Source organism: Danio rerio, chromosome 13 (genome assembly GCF_052040795.2).
Source record: "Danio rerio strain M-AB ecotype USA chromosome 13, GRCz13ab, whole genome shotgun sequence".
NCBI classification, from domain to species: Eukaryota; Metazoa; Chordata; class Actinopteri; order Cypriniformes; family Danionidae; genus Danio; species Danio rerio.
Window position 1 is genome coordinate 39,082,489 of NC_141033.1, and position 22,512 is coordinate 39,105,000.

Here is a 22,512-nt window from a genome sequence, read left to right on the forward strand (position 1 = left end):
TAAAACAGAAAATGTGCATTACATTTTAAGAATAGTTAAGATTTTAAAAAGTTTTTAGCGAGTGCATCACACAGGTGTGACGGTCTGATGGAGACACAGACACTCAGTTCAGTCCAGTCTCTCAAAGCTCTGCTGCAGTTTTTAGCTGGAGTGAACAGCGCTGTGCACCACAGAAAGCATATTACAACAAAAACACAAACTAGACACGTTTTAAAAGTGCTTTAGCGTTCAGTACCTTCAGTGAATACATTCATATACACACACATAAAACACACACATACAAAATAAACCAAATAAAATGAAGTGGAAACTAAAACACACACATTGAAGAGATAGTTCACCAAAAATTGTCATCATTTACTCCCTAAACATTTTCCCATGTTTGTTTCTGCTGTAGAACACAAAAGAAGATGTTTTGAAGGATGTTAGAAATTGGTAATCATTGATTTTTTTCCTACAATGGAAGACAATGACTACCAGAATCTAACAACTATCTTCTTTTGTGTTCAATAGAAAAACGAGAGACTCATAGGTTTGGAACTACTTGAGTAAACGTATTTTTGAGTGAACTGTCCCTTTGAGAGATTCGTCGAGACCTTGCTGAGGTTATTCAGTGAGCAGGAGAACATTCTTCTGCTTTCTTCAGGAAAACCCGATCCAGATTGAGTCCTTTAAACAAAGCATCAGCCCTTCCTTCTCTCTTTTGCTGGTTTTCTCTCCCACATGTGCTAAAATGTGTGGAACATCCTTGTGAACGAGCAAAAAACTCACTAGTTACAGAGTTAAAGATTCAGTTCATTAGTCGTCTCACTTAATAAACACCGCAGGGTTTTAAAAAGCTAAACGTACACTGTCCAAAAAAATAAAAAAGAAGCCCTGTTGCTTTTTATGCATCAAGTCTTTCGTAAAAGAACAATCAAAAATGGACACAAACCGTGAGAAAGCGGGTATTTTAAATAAAGACATCAGGCAGCTCTGAGTGTAAAGGCAGCCGCAGCGTTCAGGAGTGCTTCAGTAGGGCCCTTTTGAGGGACCAAAGATGGCCAGAGGGAAGTGTTTGACATGAGATGACCACTGAGCCGCGAGCTGGAAAAACTTCACATCGTTCCACTCGACTCCATCTATCAACACTGCAAAACACAAACACACACACCACAGCCTTTAGTCTGGAGCAACATTTTCATTCATACCATTCCAATATAATTCAATTCAAGTTTATATGTATAGCGCTTTTTTGTTTGTCAAATAAGTTTTATTTGGTCATTGAATAGACTTAAAATAACCACAAATTCCAGGATTAATTTTCTGAAATGCATAAACTTACAAAAACAAAAAAAAACAACCCAACCCAAGCCTATGAGTATACAATACAGTGATAATCAAAACAACTTTTTTGTTACAATACATTGCTCTGGGGAAAAGAATTTCCCATGAAGCGACAGAAGAAATGGCCCCGAATCTTCAGAAATTGTGCAATGTTCCCTTTTAAAATACATCTGGTTCGATCGAAGTGCAAAGTAGATATCAATTCTTCAAGCAATTGTTTTAGCAGATGGATGATTAACATTTGTTGAGTACAATAGTAACAGCTTTTTGGCTGCTATCAAACAATATGTAAGGAATTTCTGTTGTGCACTGCTCAATGAATTTGTATAATTAGAATGTCATATTATAATAAGCACTGGGTCAGGATCTAGATCAGGGACATATGATTATACAGAAACAACTGCTTTTCAAAGCTGCATTCGTTCATTCATTCATTCATTCCTTAATTTTCCTTTGGCTTAGTCCATTATTTATCAGGTGTCGCCACAGCTGAATGAACCGCCAACTATTGCAGCATATGTTTTACGCAGTGGATGACCTTTCAGACACAATCCAGTACTGGTAAACACCCGTAAACTCTCGAATTTACACATACACTATGGTCAATTAGTAAATCCAATTCACCCATACTGCATGTCTTTGGACTGTGGGGGAAACCGGAGCACCCGAAGAAAAACCCAAGCGAACAAAGGGAGAACATGTAAACTCCACACAGAAATGCCAACTGGCCAAGCCAGGACTCAGACCAGCGACCTTCTTGCTGTGAGGTGACAAACAACTGAGCCACTATGCCGCCCCAAAGCGACATGTTTTAACAAATATCAATAATATTGGGAAGATTAAGATTAGGGTTGTCTTTTAAAAAAATAAAGTATTCATTTACTTAATACAATAACAACAACAAAAAAGATTGCATCCATTTTGTTTAACCATGGTGGAATGCATATGTGCTAACCATGCAACTAGCAGCATGCTCATTTAAGCAGCTTGCTAACCATGCTAACAGTACGCTCAAACATGTCAGTCACATGCTTTCTACATGCACAAAAAATGCTAATTCACGCTTCTAAAATGTTAAACATGCACTACTTACACTATTAATACTACAAAATGACGTAAAATAGTGCAGCATGACAGGTTGTTTGAAATATTGAGACAAGGCTCTTCCAGTAATCTTTACTATCTGTTCTTTTTAAAATCTCTGACTCCTTTTGAATATTGTTAGTCAAGGTTTATGAGCTGATTATTTGCTATGTAAATATATTATTTTAATGGTGCCCTCGCAAAGCTAGAGTTACATTGTTCCAAGTTCACGAAACAGTTTGAATTGCAATGTGACACTTTTGCAGATTAATTTTTTTTACACTGTTAAGGAAGCTTTGACTCTTAAAGCTATAGTGTTTCCATAGTACGTCAGTAACTATTGTATTGTACCAAGGCAGTGTTTCTCAACCACATTCCTTGGGGACCACCAACACTGCATATTTTGGATGTCTCCTTTGTCTGTCACACCCATTCCAGGTCTTTCAGTCTCTGCTAATGAGCTGATGATCTGAATCAGGTGTGTTTGGTTAAGGAGATAAGGGAAATGTGCAGAGCTGGTGGTCCCCCAGGAGCATCGTTTAGAAACACTGTACTAAGGTATTTCTATACAGTATGTATAATTATTAAGAGTGCAAAACATACAACATAAACACAGAACGCATAAACAGTAATAGAACAGAAACAGTGTTGCCAGATGTAGCAGATTTTTCCAGCCCAAAAGCTGTCAGATTCACCAAAACACACACAAAAAAAACGGCCAAATTATTAGAGTAATATTTTATTTAATTTTAATATATTTAAATAAAAAATAACCTAGTTGCATTAACTGTCATCATTTTTAACCATACAGCAACCAACACCAGCAGTCACAGAACCACAACATAACCAGGTCTCATCAAAACACTGCCCACTTCACCCACACGCTACACTTAATGTTGTGTAGATTACACTACCTATTAGAGTACTTTCGAAATGGGGTATAATATTAGTCCTATTTGGCGTTTTAAATTCTTTGAAACATAATTAGGTGATGCTTGTCAAACAGAAAATTCTTCTATGTTTGTTTTTGCTGTCAATTGTGAAAAAAATATTAATAAGTGTCATGATAAACCGCAGTGAGTTTAACTGCAGGTGCGGCGTGATCCACATGCACGCAAAGGGAGTCAGATTTGTCCACGGTGTCAGATTTTGATACAACTTTCCTTCACCTCCTCTTGCGGGTGGGCCCATGCTGTTTGTGCTATGCACTGGTCACTACCAGTTAAATAGAGTAGGAGCACAAAGTTTTATTTTGTTAAATAGGTTGCATATAACATTTACGTTTCAAAAACACCCAAATTGTCAACCAATTCTATGCCATTTTTTACCCGCACAATCAAATTTAAAACCGCCCAATCTGGCAACACTGAACAGAAATGAAAATAACAGGAATGTGTATAAACGGCAATGACAACCATTATAATATTAATAGTATTTACCATTCTTAGTCATAATAATGAAAATACTATTATTTAAATAAATAATAACAATATTTATATTAAAGTTGCTGATGATAAAAGTAATATTCTGTAATGACGGCAACAGTGATATCAATAATAGCATTAATAATTCATTCATTCATTTTTCTTATGGTTTAGTCCCTTTATTAATCCGGGGTCACCACAGTGGAATGAACCGCCAACTTATCCAGCACGTTTTTACGCAACAGATGCCCTTACAGCCACAACCCATCTCTGGGAAACAGCATTAATAATAATAATAAGGGTATACTAATAATGATTATGCAATATGAAACCATAATAATAGAAGACAAATTGCTATGTACTACACAGAATAATAATTGTTTGCTGCTTGTTTTGATTTGATTTTTTTTTTTGAGAAATATATCATACATAAAATATCATTAACAAAAAATAGATTTTAACATTGTCGAAAAAGGAGTGGAAAGAAGCACAAGCTTATTATTTTCCATTATTTCTTCTTTTACTTATCTCTTCTTTTTACATGAGACATATTTTATCCTTTTTGCATCTGACATAGTATATGTTTGATTCCATTTGTACCTTTACATTTTGTAACATAGACCCAAAATAAAAACAACAAAAACATAGTACTGCAAATAGCCATTAACTAAAACATCATCATAACTTTCTCATTTTATCCCTTTTCAATCACCTTCATCATTATATTTCATTAATAATATATATTTATACAACATATATGATTATTATCCTGACATTGTTTGAGAGTCTGATCTAGACTGTTCCATAGTTTTACACCACAGACAGATATACATAAACTTTTTAGAGTTGTCCTTGTTTTCAACCTACTAAAATTTAGTTCTTCTTTTAGGTTGTTCAAAGTACTTATTTAAAATGAGCTGAAATAACACAATTCTTGATTTTTTGAGGGGATAACTAAATTGTTTTACGTGGGTTAAACTTGAATGAATTGTGTGGTATCCAGCATTTTTTTACAGTGTATGGTCCTTTAAGAAGTATTAATGTATTGTGATTGGCTGATCACCTTTCAGCATGGTCTGCTGGTGTTTGGCTGTGCAGATGAGTCGGCTGATGCCTTCTATCACCTGACTCTTAGACTCTGCCTCCTTATCCTTGGTCTTCTTAGGCAGAAACATCACTGAGACAGAAAACATGTTATGATTAAAGGCTCAACAAGCAACAGAGTATATTTTTTAAGTAGTTATAATAACTAAAACTAATAAATCTTTTAAAGGAATGTGCCCAACACTGTTCACAACAAACATGTATGCATAAATACATGCAGAACTTTTAAACAAATGTTGTTGTAGGGATGTAAGGAAGATAAATAATCCATATTGGTTAACATTTAATCAATTTAATCAATTATACTTTTGTTAAAACTTTTTTTAGGTGGATTGTTGGTTGTACCGATTGAATAGCTTTACATGGACAAAGGGAAAATTAAGACCTATTTAAAGGTATTTAAAATACCCAACACCATATTTCAGGAAGGAATGGCTGACGTGAAACTGACGCAGTGTCGAGATCCCGAAGCGGAAGTGTTTCAAAACACTGCACCGAAGCATGATCCGAAACACTCAGGTCACATGACTAAAGTGTTTCGAAACATCTGGTCACGTGACTAAACCGATTCAAAGCATCAATCAGTTCAGAAGCATTTGGAGACCTGGCGAATCTGAATTTGACTGATAAGGTCAAAATCAACTTCTGTCTCATATAGCCTAGTGAACCGTACCTGTGCACATTGTTACTGTGCTTAAAATGGCTTTTGGGTTCGAATCCTGACTTGTACAAACACTCCGAAATCATAATTTAATGTATTTTATTAATGTTACTGTTTTATGGTGTAGTCTAGACAGGATACAGCTGCGGATACGTCATCAATTTAGCATCATTTTTGTAACACTGACTGTAAAACAATAATTTGTATTTTTACAGTACTCTGATGGTTGGGTTTAGGTTTTGGGTAGACGTTAATAAAATACAATAAATGGGAAATTTAACGATTAATATAAATAATTCTTGTTAACTTCTGGCCACAACCATGTCTGATCTAGCAACAGGCCTGTTTTATGACCAAAACAAGACATATTTATTCACAAAGTGTTTATTTGGATGTCAGACTAATGTTAAACAAAATTATACAAGCCTTTCAAACTGAAATTAAGCATTATATATATATATTATAGCTATATCACCCTGGATTCGAACCCACTATCCCTGCATGGTAGTTAGAAACCCTCACTGCTCCACTAAATCATTTGAAGGTTCAATTCTACAAATTGGGTTTAATTTCTCAATTTGCTCAACTGTTCTTTCCTGAAGCTATTCCAGTGCAATACATTAAAGAAGACCACTAGGTGTCACTGTAGAGTGGGGTTTCAAAACGTTTCGAAGCTTAGACACATTTGCTTCGACTGTTTCAGTATTTCATGAGGTCTCGCTTTGCCCACCACTAATTTCAGGGATTTAAGTCTTCTTAAGATCTGAATCTTAGTTTTTTAATACTTTTTAAGACCCTGCGGACACCCTGTTTATCAGTGGTGTCCAAACTCGGTCCTGGAGGGCCGGTGTCCTGCTGAGTTTAGCTCCGAATTGCTTTAACACATCTGCCAGGAAGTTTCTAGTATATCTAGTCATAGATATATACACTAGATATCCCATAGGGACCCTGATCATGCGTCTATAGCGCCGCCACATTGGTACAGTGCTCCCAGGACAAATGTCATTCAACCACACTAGACAAGACAGTGTTATTACGTGAAGATGCAGGACTTTAGCGCTGTCTATGAGTGTAGTAACGAGCAAATAAAGAAAACAAAGCACAAAGGCAGAACATTTCATAGGTAAGATTAAGTTTTTTACGTTTTTGTATGTTCTGAAATTTCTGCTAAACAGTAGCGTTATTGATGATAATACAGTCACTTACTGCATTCACCATAAGGCAAAGCAGCTCCAACTCGCACTAATTACTCGCCTTATGCTAGTTTTGTTGAATGAAATCAGCAGACAATGCAAAAGAAATATGACAACAAGATGCTGCGGTGCCAGAAACTTGTATTACTGTCAGCTAGTGAACGACTCGTTCATAACGGAGAGTCATTCACAAACTAATCCCTCCCTCCGTCAGTATGAGAAGTGAAAGCAGGAGAGGAGGTGTGTTTCAGGACACGGATTAGATCAAATTTAACAGGGAGGGTGAGTAGTACATTTCCATACACACAAACACAAGCTTTTTGTCAGGAATGCCCGTGCGATCAGTGATCCATCAAATGTAGAAAAGTGATGAAAAATGATAATTTTCATAAAAATAAAAAAATTGCATACTAACATCCAGGAAAACTCCCAATCATAGATATATGTGTATATGTGTATATCTCTGGCTTTGGATGGCCACAGTCCTCCACTGCAGCTTGGTCCCGCATTCATTTCAAAGGAGCGCTACCCTGTTCCAAAATGGCGGCTCTATTGACGCATTCCTTCCAATAGACAACAACAGGGTAGGCAACATCTAATGTATATATCTATGATATCTAGTATGCTTGCTAGCTTGATTAGCTGGTTCAGGTGTGTCTGAGCTAAATTCTTCAGGACAGTTTGGACACCCCTGCTGTATGTAGTCACTGATATTGCAATAAATACCAGAAAAGTATTGTGATGTATTTTTACATTTCGTACACGTCATATCTCACCTTTCTTATTTTTCTCTTTGGTGACAACAGTCATGGACATGATTGGCTGATGCGTGGTGTCAGCTCCGCCCTGTGGGAGGCGGCTAACCTGCAGCGAGCGGAAGGTGCACCTGAGTGTGTTTTTGCCAGACGAATCTCTCTTCTCCACTTCTTTCTTCCGTTCTGACGGCGCAATCCAGTAATCGACCTGAAGACCCATCAGCTCCCCCTGTCCTCCCCCAGGAGAACTGCAGTCACAGTCACAGATTTAGTAAACAGCAGAAACCTCAAGAGATTGTGAGTATGTGTGTGTCTATACCTGGACATGTGTACAGACGGAGACGAGGGTGGTGTTGGAGATGCTTCTTTCAGTAATGGGGAGATCTGTGCAGGAGGAGTAGAGGACATAAGAGCAGATCCTACAGGAGCAGCGTCATCCGAGTCACCTACCAACACACAGATCATTCATCAACCACCTTAAATATATACTTAGTATTCATATATATATATATATATATATATATATATATATATATATATATATATATATATATATATATATATATATATATATATATATATATATATATATATAGCAATTATAATGTTTATATTATGTTAACAACTGTTTAAATATTAATCTAGAATTGGCTATATGTCTAAATAATTGCTTAATATGCTTTATACACAGTCTATTATGTTAATAAAGGTAAAGCATTTTCTAAAAGTAAACATTTAAAGAATCAACTTCATGTAATTCAACTTTATTGAAGAATTAACTTGATTGTTCATCCATTATTTTTAGAAAAAGCATATTAAAATGTTATTAAACAGGATATTTTACACTTTAGAGGAATATTTATTTTGTATATATCTCAGTTATGACTGTATTGAATTGCATTGGATATGTTTTGCCCCCACAATAAAATAAACAAAGCCTTTTTTTTTTAAACAGAAAGCTAAGCATCATATTACTAAGACACTGAGAGAATCTCTCTCTCTCTCTCTCTCTCTCTCTCTCTCTCTCATATATATATATATATATATATATGTGTGTGTACATACAATATACAGTATAGTACACAGTATGTTATAAGTTATTAAAATCTACTTTTTGGTCAAATAAATATCAGCCTCTAGAGATGCAATGGTTCAATCTGCTCACGGTTATATTTCTATTACAGTTTTAGAGTCACAGTTTCGGTACGGAATGGTATGTGCTATGTTTAGAAAAAAATGGCTACAGAAAACTTCAAATAACAATATACATATTTACAATGCAACATGCTTCACACAAATGACTGTAGATTTGCACACTTTATCATTAATTAAAGGTGCAGTATGTAAGTTTGACACCTAGTGGTTGAGTATTGCATTCATGGATCAAAACAAACGCAGGTTGCCAGATTGAGGACCAAAAAGAGCTAGTTTGCCTAATGTTTACACTCTTGATATTTAAATGATATACTAATTAATACCCTCATGTGGAACTCTGAATCTGTGTCTCATTTCGGAGTCTGCTACTGTCCACCGGAGGTTGCATTTCAGTCATGAATGCATGAGAGCCTTTCTGTAGGAATGAATGATATATGCGGTTTTCCACCAAGGCAACCTAGGGTGCTGAAATATAATTGGCTAAACTAGCAGTGGGCAGGTTAAAAGAACCAAAACAAAGACAGCGTTGCAGCACGTAACACATTTTAAAAGCAGAATAACTGCTTTAGTTCTTTATTTTATGCTTTAGAAGAGTCATAAACGTACATACAGCACCTTAAATAAAAGTAGGCCATTTTAAAAATTATGTTCAAATAAAATGCTTCAAAAATAAAAATAGTAAAAGCTTAAATATTCCCTGTTTCTGTTTTATATCTCGACTCAACAGTCTCAACTAATTAAGCAGATAATAATTATGTCAACACATCATAATTCTTGAACACTTTTAGTGATTACTTCTGTTTCCATTACATGGCTTGCATTACCACTGCAACAGTGCATTTGCATTGACAATCATTCAAGAGTTATAACTTATCAAAATCATCGTAGTGAATGAACTTAAGAGAGAAAGAAGCTTGTTTGGCTACTCTCTCTTAATTCAGCGGAAGCAGTCAATCGATAAAAAAACTTTTCTTAGCAGACAGCGGGTAAACAAAATGAATAAACAGCTGGAGCGATCGAAGAACACCTAGCAGGAGCGCGACTGAAGTAACAGATCTGCGCAGACCGCTGAATGTCCAGGTCCATATGGGAAGCCTCTGGCTCTGGACATGGACCTTGATCCACCTACTAGTGACCACTGATCTAGGCCATCATCAAACAAAAACTGTACATTTTTGCGAAATTTGAGCTTCTGAACTGTATTATCTGAGTCATAAAAGTCTGACAATATTATAATATCCGTTCAACAAACAGTCCCATTTAATAAATAAGTTGAAAATACACTGACAGCGTAACTAACCAGATGCGACAGATGTTTGTTCAACAATCCCCACTTTCACCATCTGCAGACATGGGAAAAAAAGAGAGCACCGAGTCATCTACAACCTGCTAAAATACATCAAACTACAAATACTTAATCGTAAAAGGTTTACGCACCCCAATAAAAGGGATGAACTTCTGACAGGAGTCTTCATCAGGACTGTGAGAGGGGAAAAAAAGAGACATGAATGTGAACACAGTTTAATGACTAATCAATGAAGCCAATTAAAATTAAACTAGTTTGAGATTAAGGAAAACACATTCACTTCTACTGGGAACTAGATTGAATATTTTAATGAAGAAAACAATGAACATTTTTGAGTGCCGTTTAATCATTATTCCGAGTCACAAATAATTAGAAAAAATGATCAAACTAAAACGACCAAAAAATACAGAAAAAGAAAAACTGATGACCCAAAGAATCAATCAATCTATGAATCAACCAATCAATTAAATTATCAAATAAATGCAAGTCAATAGCAAGAATGACAACTACTATACTATAAAACTTCCATTTCATTTCTTTGATTTCCTCCCACCACATAAAATAATCCATTAAAAACAATTGGCTATTTTGATTGCATCCAGCAACTGAGACATGCTTTAATGCAGGACATGCCAGCGTAATTACAATCCACTGTTTCCACAATGCCATTCTCTGACCTACGCCATAGCATAACGAAAAAACTAAAGGAAAGAAAGAAGCATTCTCAGCCAATCAGGGCTCAGATTCAGGCTATGTGATCCAGAGATGGTCTAATGCAGAGATTATAAATGTAGCAATAATATAACCAGTACTTTTCTAAAAATGCTCAACTGCAAGCGCTTTGGAGCAATTCAAAAACTGCGAGCACTTAGTTATTTTGTTTTAATTTATACTTTTAAATGTATTTTGAACTTGTTTTTTTTTTTTTTTAGAACATTAAAAAGGTTGATCACCAGTTTAAGTCTTAGTTTTAGTTTACTAAAATAACCTTGATATATACGATCAATAAAACTTTTCTGTGATTTACATTTAGACTGAAATTAACCGCATGTCCTGTTAAACCATCTCTGATCTTCAGAAGAGCAAAAACCCAGAACCAGGAGCAACAGAAATAATAAAGCACCACAAAAACAAAACAGCATGAGCCCAAATATAAGCAGTTGTCATAAGAAAAGAGAAAAGTTTCCTTTAAATGCTCTATTATTAATCCACACAGCACAGAATGAGGAGACACTGATAAAACCAATAACTGAGAACTGAACCAGAATCTGCAGCAATAATTCAAGCCCCTGTTGAAAAATCAGAACCCAGAGAGAGAGAGAGAGTGTGTGTGTGTGTGTGTGGTGACTGTTTACTTGGATGAGAAAGAGAGATCACAGATGGAGAGAAAAATGAAAACGAGGCTAAGACAGGAAATGAAAGAATCATTTTACTTCCATCATAACCTCAGTTCACCTCTGATATTTCTTTGACTTTTAATAAAAATGGAATCATTTGATATCATTCACATCCTCAATTTTGCAATGATATCCCCCATGAGACCCAGAAATTCATTTAAAGAATTCATCAATTTTCCCAAGACATTACATGAAGGCGCTATAATGTAAAAATGTCAAAGGAAATATATGGAGACATTATATATAAATATTTTAATTATAATAATTGTGAATTGCATGTGTTGACTGTGATTGTGACTTTTGATGTTGAAAATTTACCTCTACAGTTTAACAAAGTGAATTTTATTGACATTTTAGTAGTTTGAAATCAGATAATGTATAAGAAACAATTTATAGAGAAATAAGTCTGTAAAATAACAGAAAATGTATCAGCTGTTTATTTTTGAACCATTATATATATTCAGCGCTCAGAATAATTGTGTACACTTCGATTGAAAAATAAATATTTTTATTAATTACTCAGTGAATATAGGTAAAGTACAGTTGAAGTCAGAATTATTAGCCGCCCTTAGATTATTATTTTTTTTTTTTAGATTTCTCAAATTATGTTAAACAGAGCAAGGAAATTTTCACAGTACGTCTGATAATATTTTTTCTTCTGGAGAAAGTCTTCTTTGTTTTATTTTGGCTAGATTGGCAACATTTTTTAAACATTCTTTTAGGGTCACAATTATTAGCCCCTTTAAGCTATATATTTTTATCGATAGTCTACAGAACAAACTATTGTTATACAATAACTAGCCTAATTATCCTAACCTGCCTAGTTAACCTAATTAACCTAGTTATGCCTTTAAATGTCACTTTAAGCTGTATAGAAGTGTCTTGAAAAATATCTAGTCAAAAATGATTTACTGTCATCATGACAAAGATAAAATAAATCAGTTATTAGAGATGAGTTATCAAAACTATTATGTATAGAAGTGTGTTGAGAAAAATCTGCTCTCTGTTAACCAGAAATTGGAGAAAAAATAAACAGAGGGGCTATTAATTCTGGGGGGCTAAAAATTCTGACTTCAACTGTATTTTAGTGCATTTAAACAAAACAGATTTATTAAGCAGATATATTTATTAAAATAATATTTTAGTCACCAAACATATTTAGAAATTGAAAGATAATACAATTAAACTCAAGCAAAATATTGCAAAAATAATTACAACCTACAAAAACTAAACTACATTTTTCCAAATTTTTTCTTCTTTTTATCTTTTTAAATTTGTATTTAATATTTTTCTATATAACATCTAGAAGATATCTTAAAATATATCTTCCAGGGGAACAAATCATTACTTCCTTTGCACCAAAAAAAATTATGTGAGAAAGAAATTCCAATTTGAATGGCTCTGGAACACTGTGTGCTTTGCTGAAGGACACCAGAGGTATTCAGAGGATGATGGCGGTAATATTCATACACCAGAGCAGCGAGAGATCCAATAAAACCTTCAGATTCTTTCCACACAACAGCTTTTATTATAACAAGACCATTCCAGATACAGCTTGAACTATACTCTGGTTTTTGCACACATGCTATTGCATCCCACAGTGCATGTAATGTGAACATCATCATTAGCAGAAAGAGTGTGTGTGTGCTGTGAGCATAGACACAATCCTGATTCCTGATATGCAGCTTTCACATGTATACTCAGAGTTGTTTTTGCACAAATTAGTTCCCGAAATTATTCTTTCATAATTATTCATTCATTTTCCTTCGACTTAGTCCCTTATTTTATCAGGGCTCATCACAGCAGAATGAACTGCCAACTATCCCAGCGTGTTTACGCAGTGGATGCCCCTTTCAGCCCATAAACCCATATACTCTCGCATTCACACACATATACTACGGGCAATTTTTGTTTTACACAATTCCCCTATTGTGCATGTCTTTGGACATGTGGGGGAAACCGGAGCACCCAGAGGAAACCCACACCCAAACGAAAAGAACATGCAAACTCCACACAGAAATGCCAACTGGCCCAGTTGAGACTCGAACCAGCGACCTTTGCAGTGAGGTGAGCCTCTGAGCCACCCTTCTTTCATTTTATTAAATATTACTTGTAATATTTATACAGAAATAATTCTCAATAAAAAAATGTGTCAATTTAGTAGTTTAGTACATTCTCGTTGTGTCATATCATTGTTATTACATTTAACAAAATTTTCTGATTTTTTTTAAATAATTATGATCATTTTTTATGTTTGGATTGTTTGGGTTTTCACTAAAATCTGGGTCGATTTCCTGTCAACAGCTCCTTTTAAAATATATTTACTAGGAAAAATCCTGAAGTGTTAAATACTTATTTTACTTGCTGTGCTGTAAGGTCTTTTTTTAAAATAAAGTCATTCTTTAAATAGATAATTCACAAGAAAAATTTGTTGTTTTTGGGCTATTATGAATTTTTTTCTTCTGTTGAATTCAAAACAGGATTTTCTGAAGAATGTTGGAAAGAACCAGCAAAATATATAAAAAGAAAGGAAGGATCAAAAAAAAAAAAATAATAATAACTCAAACAGGTTTGTAACAAGTGAAAGGTGGTCAATGGTATACTAGCATATTCTGGTATATTTCAGTTTCTCAGAATAGCAACGCACCAACAATGCGCCCTAACACACCTCCTTAAAAATTAGCACTTTTTACCTTGAGTACATTTTTAGTGCTGTACCGGTACTTTTACTCCACTACTTTCCTTCAACTTGCAGTCAATACTTTATTTTTTCTCGTCTATATGGATTGGTCCTGTAATTCTTGTCCAATCAAATCGCACAGGGAAAGTAAATCACATCATACTAAACAGCTCCAAGACATGGCCACTTTATAAATGCAGCAAACCATTTAGAAGCATTTAAAGTGTCCGAGAAACATCCAAAATCTTTACATGCAAAGATCTAGAGACTGTTTAGACTGCATGAGAAGATGTAGGATGTTTACTGTAGGAAGACTTAATGCCACAATTACTGACACTCCTATAAATTCAAATGAGCAGTCTTTTTTTAGAGTTATAGGTTGCTTAAACAATAATTAAATGCACTAGTACAGAATGTTACGTTTACACATCCCTGCACAAATTGCATGTAAACGCATCAGCGCAATACTCACTACTCACAACTTTTGCACTACATTTTTGGGCAAGTAATGATACTTTTACTTGAGTATGATTTATCAGTACTCATTCCACCACTGACTAAATACAACGAATGGCAATTCTCAAAATGGCAGCTACAGGAAAGAAACCCCACTAATTCACCATGACTCAAAGTGTGGACAGAATCTGAAGTTTCATCCGCATCTCTGTGCTCTCTCACAGATAAACCAGCCCTTCATACTACAGAAAAAAGAGAGAAGCAGAAGGTAAACGAGACTGAAGATGATATGGATTCGGCTACGGCATCAGCACAGACAGGAGGACCACAATACCTTACTGCAAAATCAAAATGAAAGCTCTTTTTCCTTTAGAGAAGGCAAGAAAAAAGAAAAACATAAAGAGAAATAAAAGCATGTTATTTACAGACACGCTGACAGAGATGATGAACAATGACATTCACATGCTTTCTGTCCAAACATGACTCAAAATGAGATGCAAATATCTGGAAAACGAGCAGCAAAATGGATTAAAAGTTTGTTTTTGAGTGGAAATCCAGATATCTGCATCTCCACAGCACCGAAAAAATGAGCTCGGCCTCTAATAACACATATTCAAAGCTTTTTTTTTTTTTTAATATCAATGGATTATTGATACTCTTTTTGTTGTATTTAGATAATAAATACAACTGCAGACACTCGGGATGTTTTATTATGAAGTTAAAAATCCCACTGATATCTGATATTCAGTACGTTCAGCACAGCACTCTTGTTGCCTCCTCTGAAAGGTGTATGAATGATTGTTTTGAATGTTGTGCATGTGGATGGTGTTGGTTTTTCACCTCTTCTGCTTATAGGTGAGCATGGCCTCCGCTATGGGTAGCTGATGGGCTCCGTTTGCCCCCAGCATATACTGCGTGATCCTGGACACCACATCTGGACTGTCCTGAACTGCTGGAGGATTGTGACAGGAGGAAAGCAAAATATATTATAAGAAAACTGAGTACACTTAAAAATAAAAGCGGCCAAGAGAGTGATTCTGATGGAGTGGAAATCCATGACACCTCCAGAGAAAGGTTACAATTCTCTAGATTTGGCAAACCGAAGATGTATGATAGAATATAGGGCCCTTTCCATAGTTGTATATTTTAACAATGTCTGTGTTATTATTTGTTTTTCTGTAATATTTTTTTCTCCTTCCTTTTTACAGGTCATTCTATTTGGTTTCTTATCTCATTATTCTGGCTAAGATTCTTTTGATGGTGCTGCATAATTGCTGTATTGTTTGCTAGTGTGTTGGTGCATGCCATGTTCTAGTTGGTACCACCAGGTTATAACACTGAGATCATTTTTATAACATACACTACCGGGCAAAAGTTTGGGGTCAGCAGGATTTTTAAATGTTTTAAAATAAGCTTCTCCTGCTCACCAAGGCACAAGTACAAATACTGTGAAAAAAAACTGTAAAACTGTGAAGAGTTATTGACTATAAACTAACTGTTCAAAAGTAGTTTATCATTTAATTTAATCATTTACTCCAGTGATTTTAAAGATTAATTTTTAGCCTTCAGTCACATGACCCTTCATTAATTATTTTTTTCATTATTAATGTTAATAGTAATAAAAAGCTATAATTGACTAGAGTAATAATTTCATTTGAAACTACTAAAAATAAGAAAGCGGTTATTCAAAATTGTCATAAATGTTTTCATAAATGCCGCCTTGATGAACAGAATAATTTTCTGGTAAGTAAACTTTTGGCTGGTAGTGTATATACATGATGTACACTATTGCGTGTTATGTTTTCATAAAAGGTTCTATAAATAAAATGTACAAAACAATAAATACAAGCATTAATGATGTCATATATGATACAAATAAATAATAAGCAACATATATTCCCTCCATTGGCAGATAGATGCAACTAAATCGTTATTTATATTTAATTTATAAATTATAAAATTAATTTAATATTTTCTAACATTTCTGTTTGATTTAATTCTACATTTTTTGTTGTATTATAATTAAAATTAACAAATGTAAAATATCTACAAACTGTGTTTAAACAAAAACAAAATACAGACAGAGAAATGTTCTTTATACTTTACACGATTGTTTATATTAATGTGGGTTTATTGTAAACATTTATTAAAATTATTTAAATGTGTTTATTTAGCCTTTTATTTAATAAAATGCAATAGAAAATATACTACATCTTGATCTTCTAATAGTTAAGATTATTAATCTAAAATAAATAACACTTAATATCATTAAAATATAAATTAAATCTATCCATGCATTCATAAACGTATGGATATAAAAATGTATTGTTATTATTTATATTTAAAGGTTACATTACTGGTTTAAGGAAAACATTTAATTTATTTTATTTAACAAATTTAAAAAATAATTTACTAATTAATTTCTAAACAAAAAAATATATATATTCAGACTGACAGAATGTAGAATAAAATTATTTACAGTAGAATAAATGATATATAATAATTGTAAATAGGACATTCTCCCAGAAACGTACATTTTCACCAATAAAAAAATGTTGACAGGGCCTGATCTTTAAGCTTGTTGCCCTTAAAAACCATAACAAAACAAGCATACATCATATAATTCAACGATACAGCAGATCCATGATCAGTCAGCGTCTTCTGGTGTAATGCACGCATTTTATGTAAAATTTATTGCAAATGTGACGCGACTGACAGAAACAAGGAGACAATTGTAAATTTATTTGTATTACTGTATATACTTGTAGTATTTATTAGTAACATTTATTTATAATTTCATGTTTTTAACCAATTGATGTGAATGATAACAACTTAAACTTGCTATTTCTGAAAGTTTTATAACAAAATAATGAAACTATTAAAGCTATTAAACTATTAAAGCTGTAGGTTCAGTTGGGCTGAGGAAAAGACAGGGTTTGTACATTAACATGTTTTTAATAATAAAAAAAAATCTGAGAACCAAATGCATGACATATTCCTTTACTGAACAACTCACAAAAATCAACCATCAGGCCATTTTTAAATTGTTTGGGATGAAGATTTATTTTTCAATGTATTGTGTGCATTTTTGTTTCAGGGATAGATAATGTACGTTTCTGGTAGAATGTCCTATTTAACAGAAATGTTTTTTATACTTGTGTGTTTATTATAAATATTTATTTTAAACAATTATAAATTATTTAGTCAATTATTTAATAAAAAACACAATGTAAAATCTGTTTCATTAAATTTTGCATACTGAAAAAAATGATTATTAATTATAAAAATAAAGCATAACAGCAAAAATTACACTTATGAAATATACATATATATATATATATATATATATATATATATATATATATATATATATATATATATATATATATATATATATATATATATATATATATATATATGATCAATTATCTCGGTTACCTGAGGTTGGTGCCTCTGGTTTGTGGAAAAGATCTCTCCACGCAGAGTCTAGGAACAGACTGTTATATCTGTAGTCTATACTGGCCAGATATTTAGCCACTGGATGAACCCCTACACACAGACATACACACACACACACACACACACACACACACACACACACACACACACACACACACAAAGGTTTTTGTGCTTCTGTTAGTGTTTTATTGGCCACTGGTTGTTAATTTTTTCTCTTGACTCCAGGTCTTACCGAGAGGGATGATAAGGAAGCGCAGATATCCGAGCCAGTCGGGTGTTTTGTGTGTCAAATGATCCACAAACAAACGCAAGACCACAGAGAGGAAATGCTGAGCTCCTGCCACTCCGACACGCACAGGAGAAGGAGTCACTGAGTTACTGTTACAACTGCAGAAGAAGAGGACACAATATTACACACTGTGTGTTACTATACCAGAAAAACAGAGAAAGAATAGCAGAAACATGAAAGAAGTGCCCGTGTTTGTATGTGTGTGTGCTTGTCTGTCTGCTTCAAAATGATTAGAACAAAACATTACACAGTTGCACTACATTACAATTACATTAGTGCACCATTACCCCAGAAAAACTGTGAAAAAAAGGGAGAAGTGAGTGTGTGTGCAAGTGTGAGTGAGAATGTGAAAGTGTGAGAGAGTGTGTTTGCGTTCGTAATCATGTATGTGTGTATGTCTGTCTGTATGTGTGTGAATTTGTATTTACAGAATGTATGTATGTATGTGCGTGTGTATGAGCTTGTATGTATGCATGTATGTATGTATGTATGTATATGTGTATGAGTATTTATTTATGCATGTATGTATGCATGTATGCATGTGCATGTGTCTGCTTCAGTGTCTCACAATCTCTGAATGCGAGAGATGATGGTGCTGAAGGCAGCTTGGATGTCAGCCGTGGTGCAGGTACACACTACTGGAAGACCGTGATTCTGTAACACCTCAGACACATACTGACAGAAGAACACCGGACAAGGCTTACACATATGAAGTCTTATGATCAAAAAAGCCTTTATCCACATTACAAAATAATGAACTATATTTTAAAATATGAAAAAAATAAATAATCATAATTTAACACAGAAAACTTGCTGTGCAAAAATATTCGCATTTAATCACATCCAAAATAAAAGATAAAAGTTTGCTTTTACATAATATATTACAAACTCATACATAAAAACTAAACTATACAAAACTAAATTTACAAATATTCAAATGTACATTTCATTTCTATCATTCATAGATATATTTTATTTCTAAACATAAACAAAGATTTCTTATATATATGCATGCATTTGTGTATTTATACTTAGATGCACATATATTATGCAAATACAGACTTTTATTTTGGATTTGATTAATCACGGTAAATCTTTACCCAGCACTAATAAAAACATGCCTAAAACATTCCTTAAATTATGATTGACACGATATAATGACATCTGTCAAGCATACCTGGCCCTGCCAGTCAGAGGTATTGATGAGGATGATGCTGTCAGGCAGATGACTGTCTGACACCAGGATGTGGTTTAGCTGGTCGTAAACGGTTTTGCGTGGAATCTGACACGGACAAAGACTAACATTAGTACAGTGAAGTAGTTTAGTTCAAATGTACACCATATACAATTAAAGTCAGAATTATTAGCTGCCCCTTGAATTTGTTTTTTGTTTTTTAAATATTTCCCCAAATTATGTTTAACAGAGCAAAGAAATTTTCACAGTGTGTCTGATAATATTTTATCTTCTGAAGAAAGTCTTCTTTGTTTTATTTCAGCTAAAATAAAGGCAGTTTTTAATTTTTAAAAACCATTTTAAGGTCAAAACTATTAGCCCCTTTAAGCTATATTTTTTTCGATAGTCTACAGAACAAACCATTATTTTACAATAACTTGCCTAATTACCCTAACCTGCCTAGTTAACCTAATTAACCTAGTTAAGCCTTCAAATGTCACTTTAAGCTGTATAGAAGTGTCTTGAAAATATCTTGTAAGATATTATTTACTGTCATCATGGCAGAGATAAAATAAATCAGACATTAGAAATGAGTTATTAAACTATTATGTTTAGAAATGTGTTGGAAAAAAAAGAAAAAAAATCTTCTCTCCGTTAAACAGAAATTGAGGAAAAAAATAAACAGAGGGGCTTATAATTCTGACCTCAACTGTATAACCAAATAATAACTATTGCCACTGCCTAGAATGCATCAGGGGTGTGTGTTGATCTTCTGTCTGACCTGTAGATGGCAGCGAGTGTCCAATGAGCGCTCGTTGTCCAGACTGTTGGCCCTCTCGTTGGGTGGTCGACTGGGCTGCCGCTCTTTAAGTGATGTGCTCCGCCCCCGTCGCCCCGCCAACTTCGGCTCCACCCTGAGATAGTCATGAGATGCGTTTCACTCAATAGTGTTCACTACCTTATATTCCCAATATCAGTTGAATTGGGCTTCATACACAATCCCTCATTCCAAAACCACAGCAATACGAACACACAGGGGGGAAAATCCGATCAACAAATAATTTTTAAAAATTTTTATAATGTAAATTCACCTTTATATAAAACATTTAGAAATCGTTTAATAAAAAAGGTGGCGTATAATAAAATAACCATACTGTGGTAAAGGAAATCTTGTCTTTTATCTTATTCAACAGAAAACCTTAAAATGATCACATCTGATACTAAAATCTGATGGAAATATTATGCAAATTACATTTATGTATTGCCTGGGTGTGGCTAGAGAAATTGAACTCACAATAGTTGAGTTATCACACAAGTTATGTTTTAACGGGAAGGGGCACTTTTTCACACAATGTTTTCCCTTTAATTATAAAAACCTTTATTTCAAAACTGAAATGTTGATGTGTTATATTTGTCTAATATTTTAAATAGTTTGACGATCTGAAACATTAAAGTGGGACAAATATGCTTAAAAATAAGAAATCAGTTAGGGAGAAGACACTTTTTCACACCACTGTATTTTACATATTTGACATACATTCTATATACATGAAATTAAAATACATCTTGTATGTCATTTGTATATATTGCCAAACATCAGATTCCTATATGGGTCAGCCCAATTATTTAATTCAAAGTTCCTTGGTGCACAATGACTGCTTCCTGTGACGTAATGAATGGATGCTCCATTACTCCCTATAACTTAAAATGGCAGAATACAGTGTGAAGTCCACTTCCAAGCCCACTAACGATCAAATGGAACGCACCATTTAAACTTTTTACAATAAAAACACTCAACAAAATAAGAATAAAAATGAATGCCACTTTGTTATTGCAATACAGGAGTTCAGTAAGTTAATTTATTCTCTACTGTACTGTACCCTCATACATTAAACACAGTGATCAGGGTTTTTCTGTCTGCTCACCGGTTGGATGGAATGATGAGTGATTCAGTTTTGGTCATTCGGCCAATAGGAGGGAGTCTCTCCATGAAAAAGTCCATACTGTCCATCATCTCAAGTTCTGTGGTAGGAGTCACAACCTCAGGATGACCCTAAACCCCAGAGACACACATAATGTTTATCACAACAAATACTTAAGAATCAAACCTTGAACATACACTTATATAGTATCTATTTAGTATTAATTACAATTTGTTTTATAATAATAATAACAATAATAATAAATACATTAAAAATGATTTCTTTTTAATAGAATATATATTATTTATCATTATTTATTTATCTAGAATTTATTGTATCATATGCATCATTTCATACTCACACATGTACATATACATACACACACACACATATACATATTAGGGGTGTAACAGTACACGTATTTGTCCCAAACCATCATGGTACTGGAGTCTCAGTTAAGTTCATGTACTCAGACAGCGAATACAGCCAGTCCAGATGTGCCAGTTATTAGAGTTAGGCAAAAAATGACCACAGCAGAGCACAACTTACTGTCACACAGAATGTGTCTATAAATGCAAGACACAAAGTTCTGGAATGTTTCGTTTGTTTGTTTGTTTGTTTTAAACCCCAAACAAAACTGTCAAACAAAACAGTTATCATTTTGCAATGCTTGCCCAGCCTTCTGATTGGTCCATTGTTTTGGAAGTGGCATTAATGAGTGCTGCATGTTAGGTTCTTCAAGAAACTGGGTATTTTCCAAATCTAAACATGTGCACAAACTGACTGCTTTTGTTGATTTGGAGTGTGATCATGTGTGTGTGTGAGTGTGTGTGTCCCCAAGTCATTAGAATTGATTCAGCTTTACAGCAGAAAAACCTTCTCTCAATCTGACATTCATTTAACATCTTGCTGCAGTTGTGAAGGACGTACCATAGAAACACGATCAGATTCATTATCCATCTGAAACTTTCCACCTGCAGCCCTTACTTTATCAGGATCCATCTGAACAGAGGAAAAGAGACCGGCAGAGAGGGTTAGATATAATTGTACTAAACAGAAATGTTTGTATTTCTAATCTAGCTTAAACTTCCTCTTCATAGATACTGTACATCATTATGATCAAGGGGA

General features: G+C 34.1%; 1 protein-coding gene across 8 annotated transcripts in view; it reads right to left on the reverse strand.

Moving 5' to 3' along the window:
• The window catches only part of pacs2 (phosphofurin acidic cluster sorting protein 2), an 80,514-nt gene continuing 58,002 nt past the window's right edge, over positions 1 to 22,512 (reverse strand). For 2 of the 8 annotated variants that reach the window (XM_087278613.1, XM_087278611.1), the window contains exons 11-25: positions 22,315 to 22,386; positions 21,388 to 21,515; positions 20,244 to 20,376; positions 19,466 to 19,570; positions 18,857 to 18,963; positions 18,232 to 18,386; positions 17,979 to 18,089; positions 15,381 to 15,489; positions 14,875 to 14,907; positions 10,139 to 10,181; positions 10,002 to 10,044; positions 7,866 to 7,992; positions 7,568 to 7,794; positions 4,897 to 5,010; positions 1 to 1,130 (exon numbers count right to left, since the gene is read on the reverse strand). In XM_087278613.1, the coding sequence (XP_087134739.1) occupies positions 1,012 to 1,130; positions 4,897 to 5,010; positions 7,568 to 7,794; positions 7,866 to 7,992; positions 10,002 to 10,044; positions 10,139 to 10,181; positions 14,875 to 14,907; positions 15,381 to 15,489; positions 17,979 to 18,089; positions 18,232 to 18,386; positions 18,857 to 18,963; positions 19,466 to 19,570; positions 20,244 to 20,376; positions 21,388 to 21,515; positions 22,315 to 22,386 (1,626 nt within the window). In that variant the 3' untranslated portion in view covers positions 1 to 1,011. Of the gene's footprint in view, positions 1,131 to 4,896; positions 5,011 to 7,567; positions 7,795 to 7,865; positions 7,993 to 10,001; positions 10,045 to 10,138; positions 10,182 to 14,874; positions 14,908 to 15,380; positions 15,493 to 17,978; positions 18,090 to 18,231; positions 18,387 to 18,856; positions 18,964 to 19,465; positions 19,571 to 20,243; positions 20,377 to 21,387; positions 21,516 to 22,314; positions 22,387 to 22,512 lie in introns of all 8 variants that reach the window. The other 6 variants (XM_087278612.1, XM_087278610.1, XM_087278616.1 and 3 more) reach the window with 4 other exon arrangements.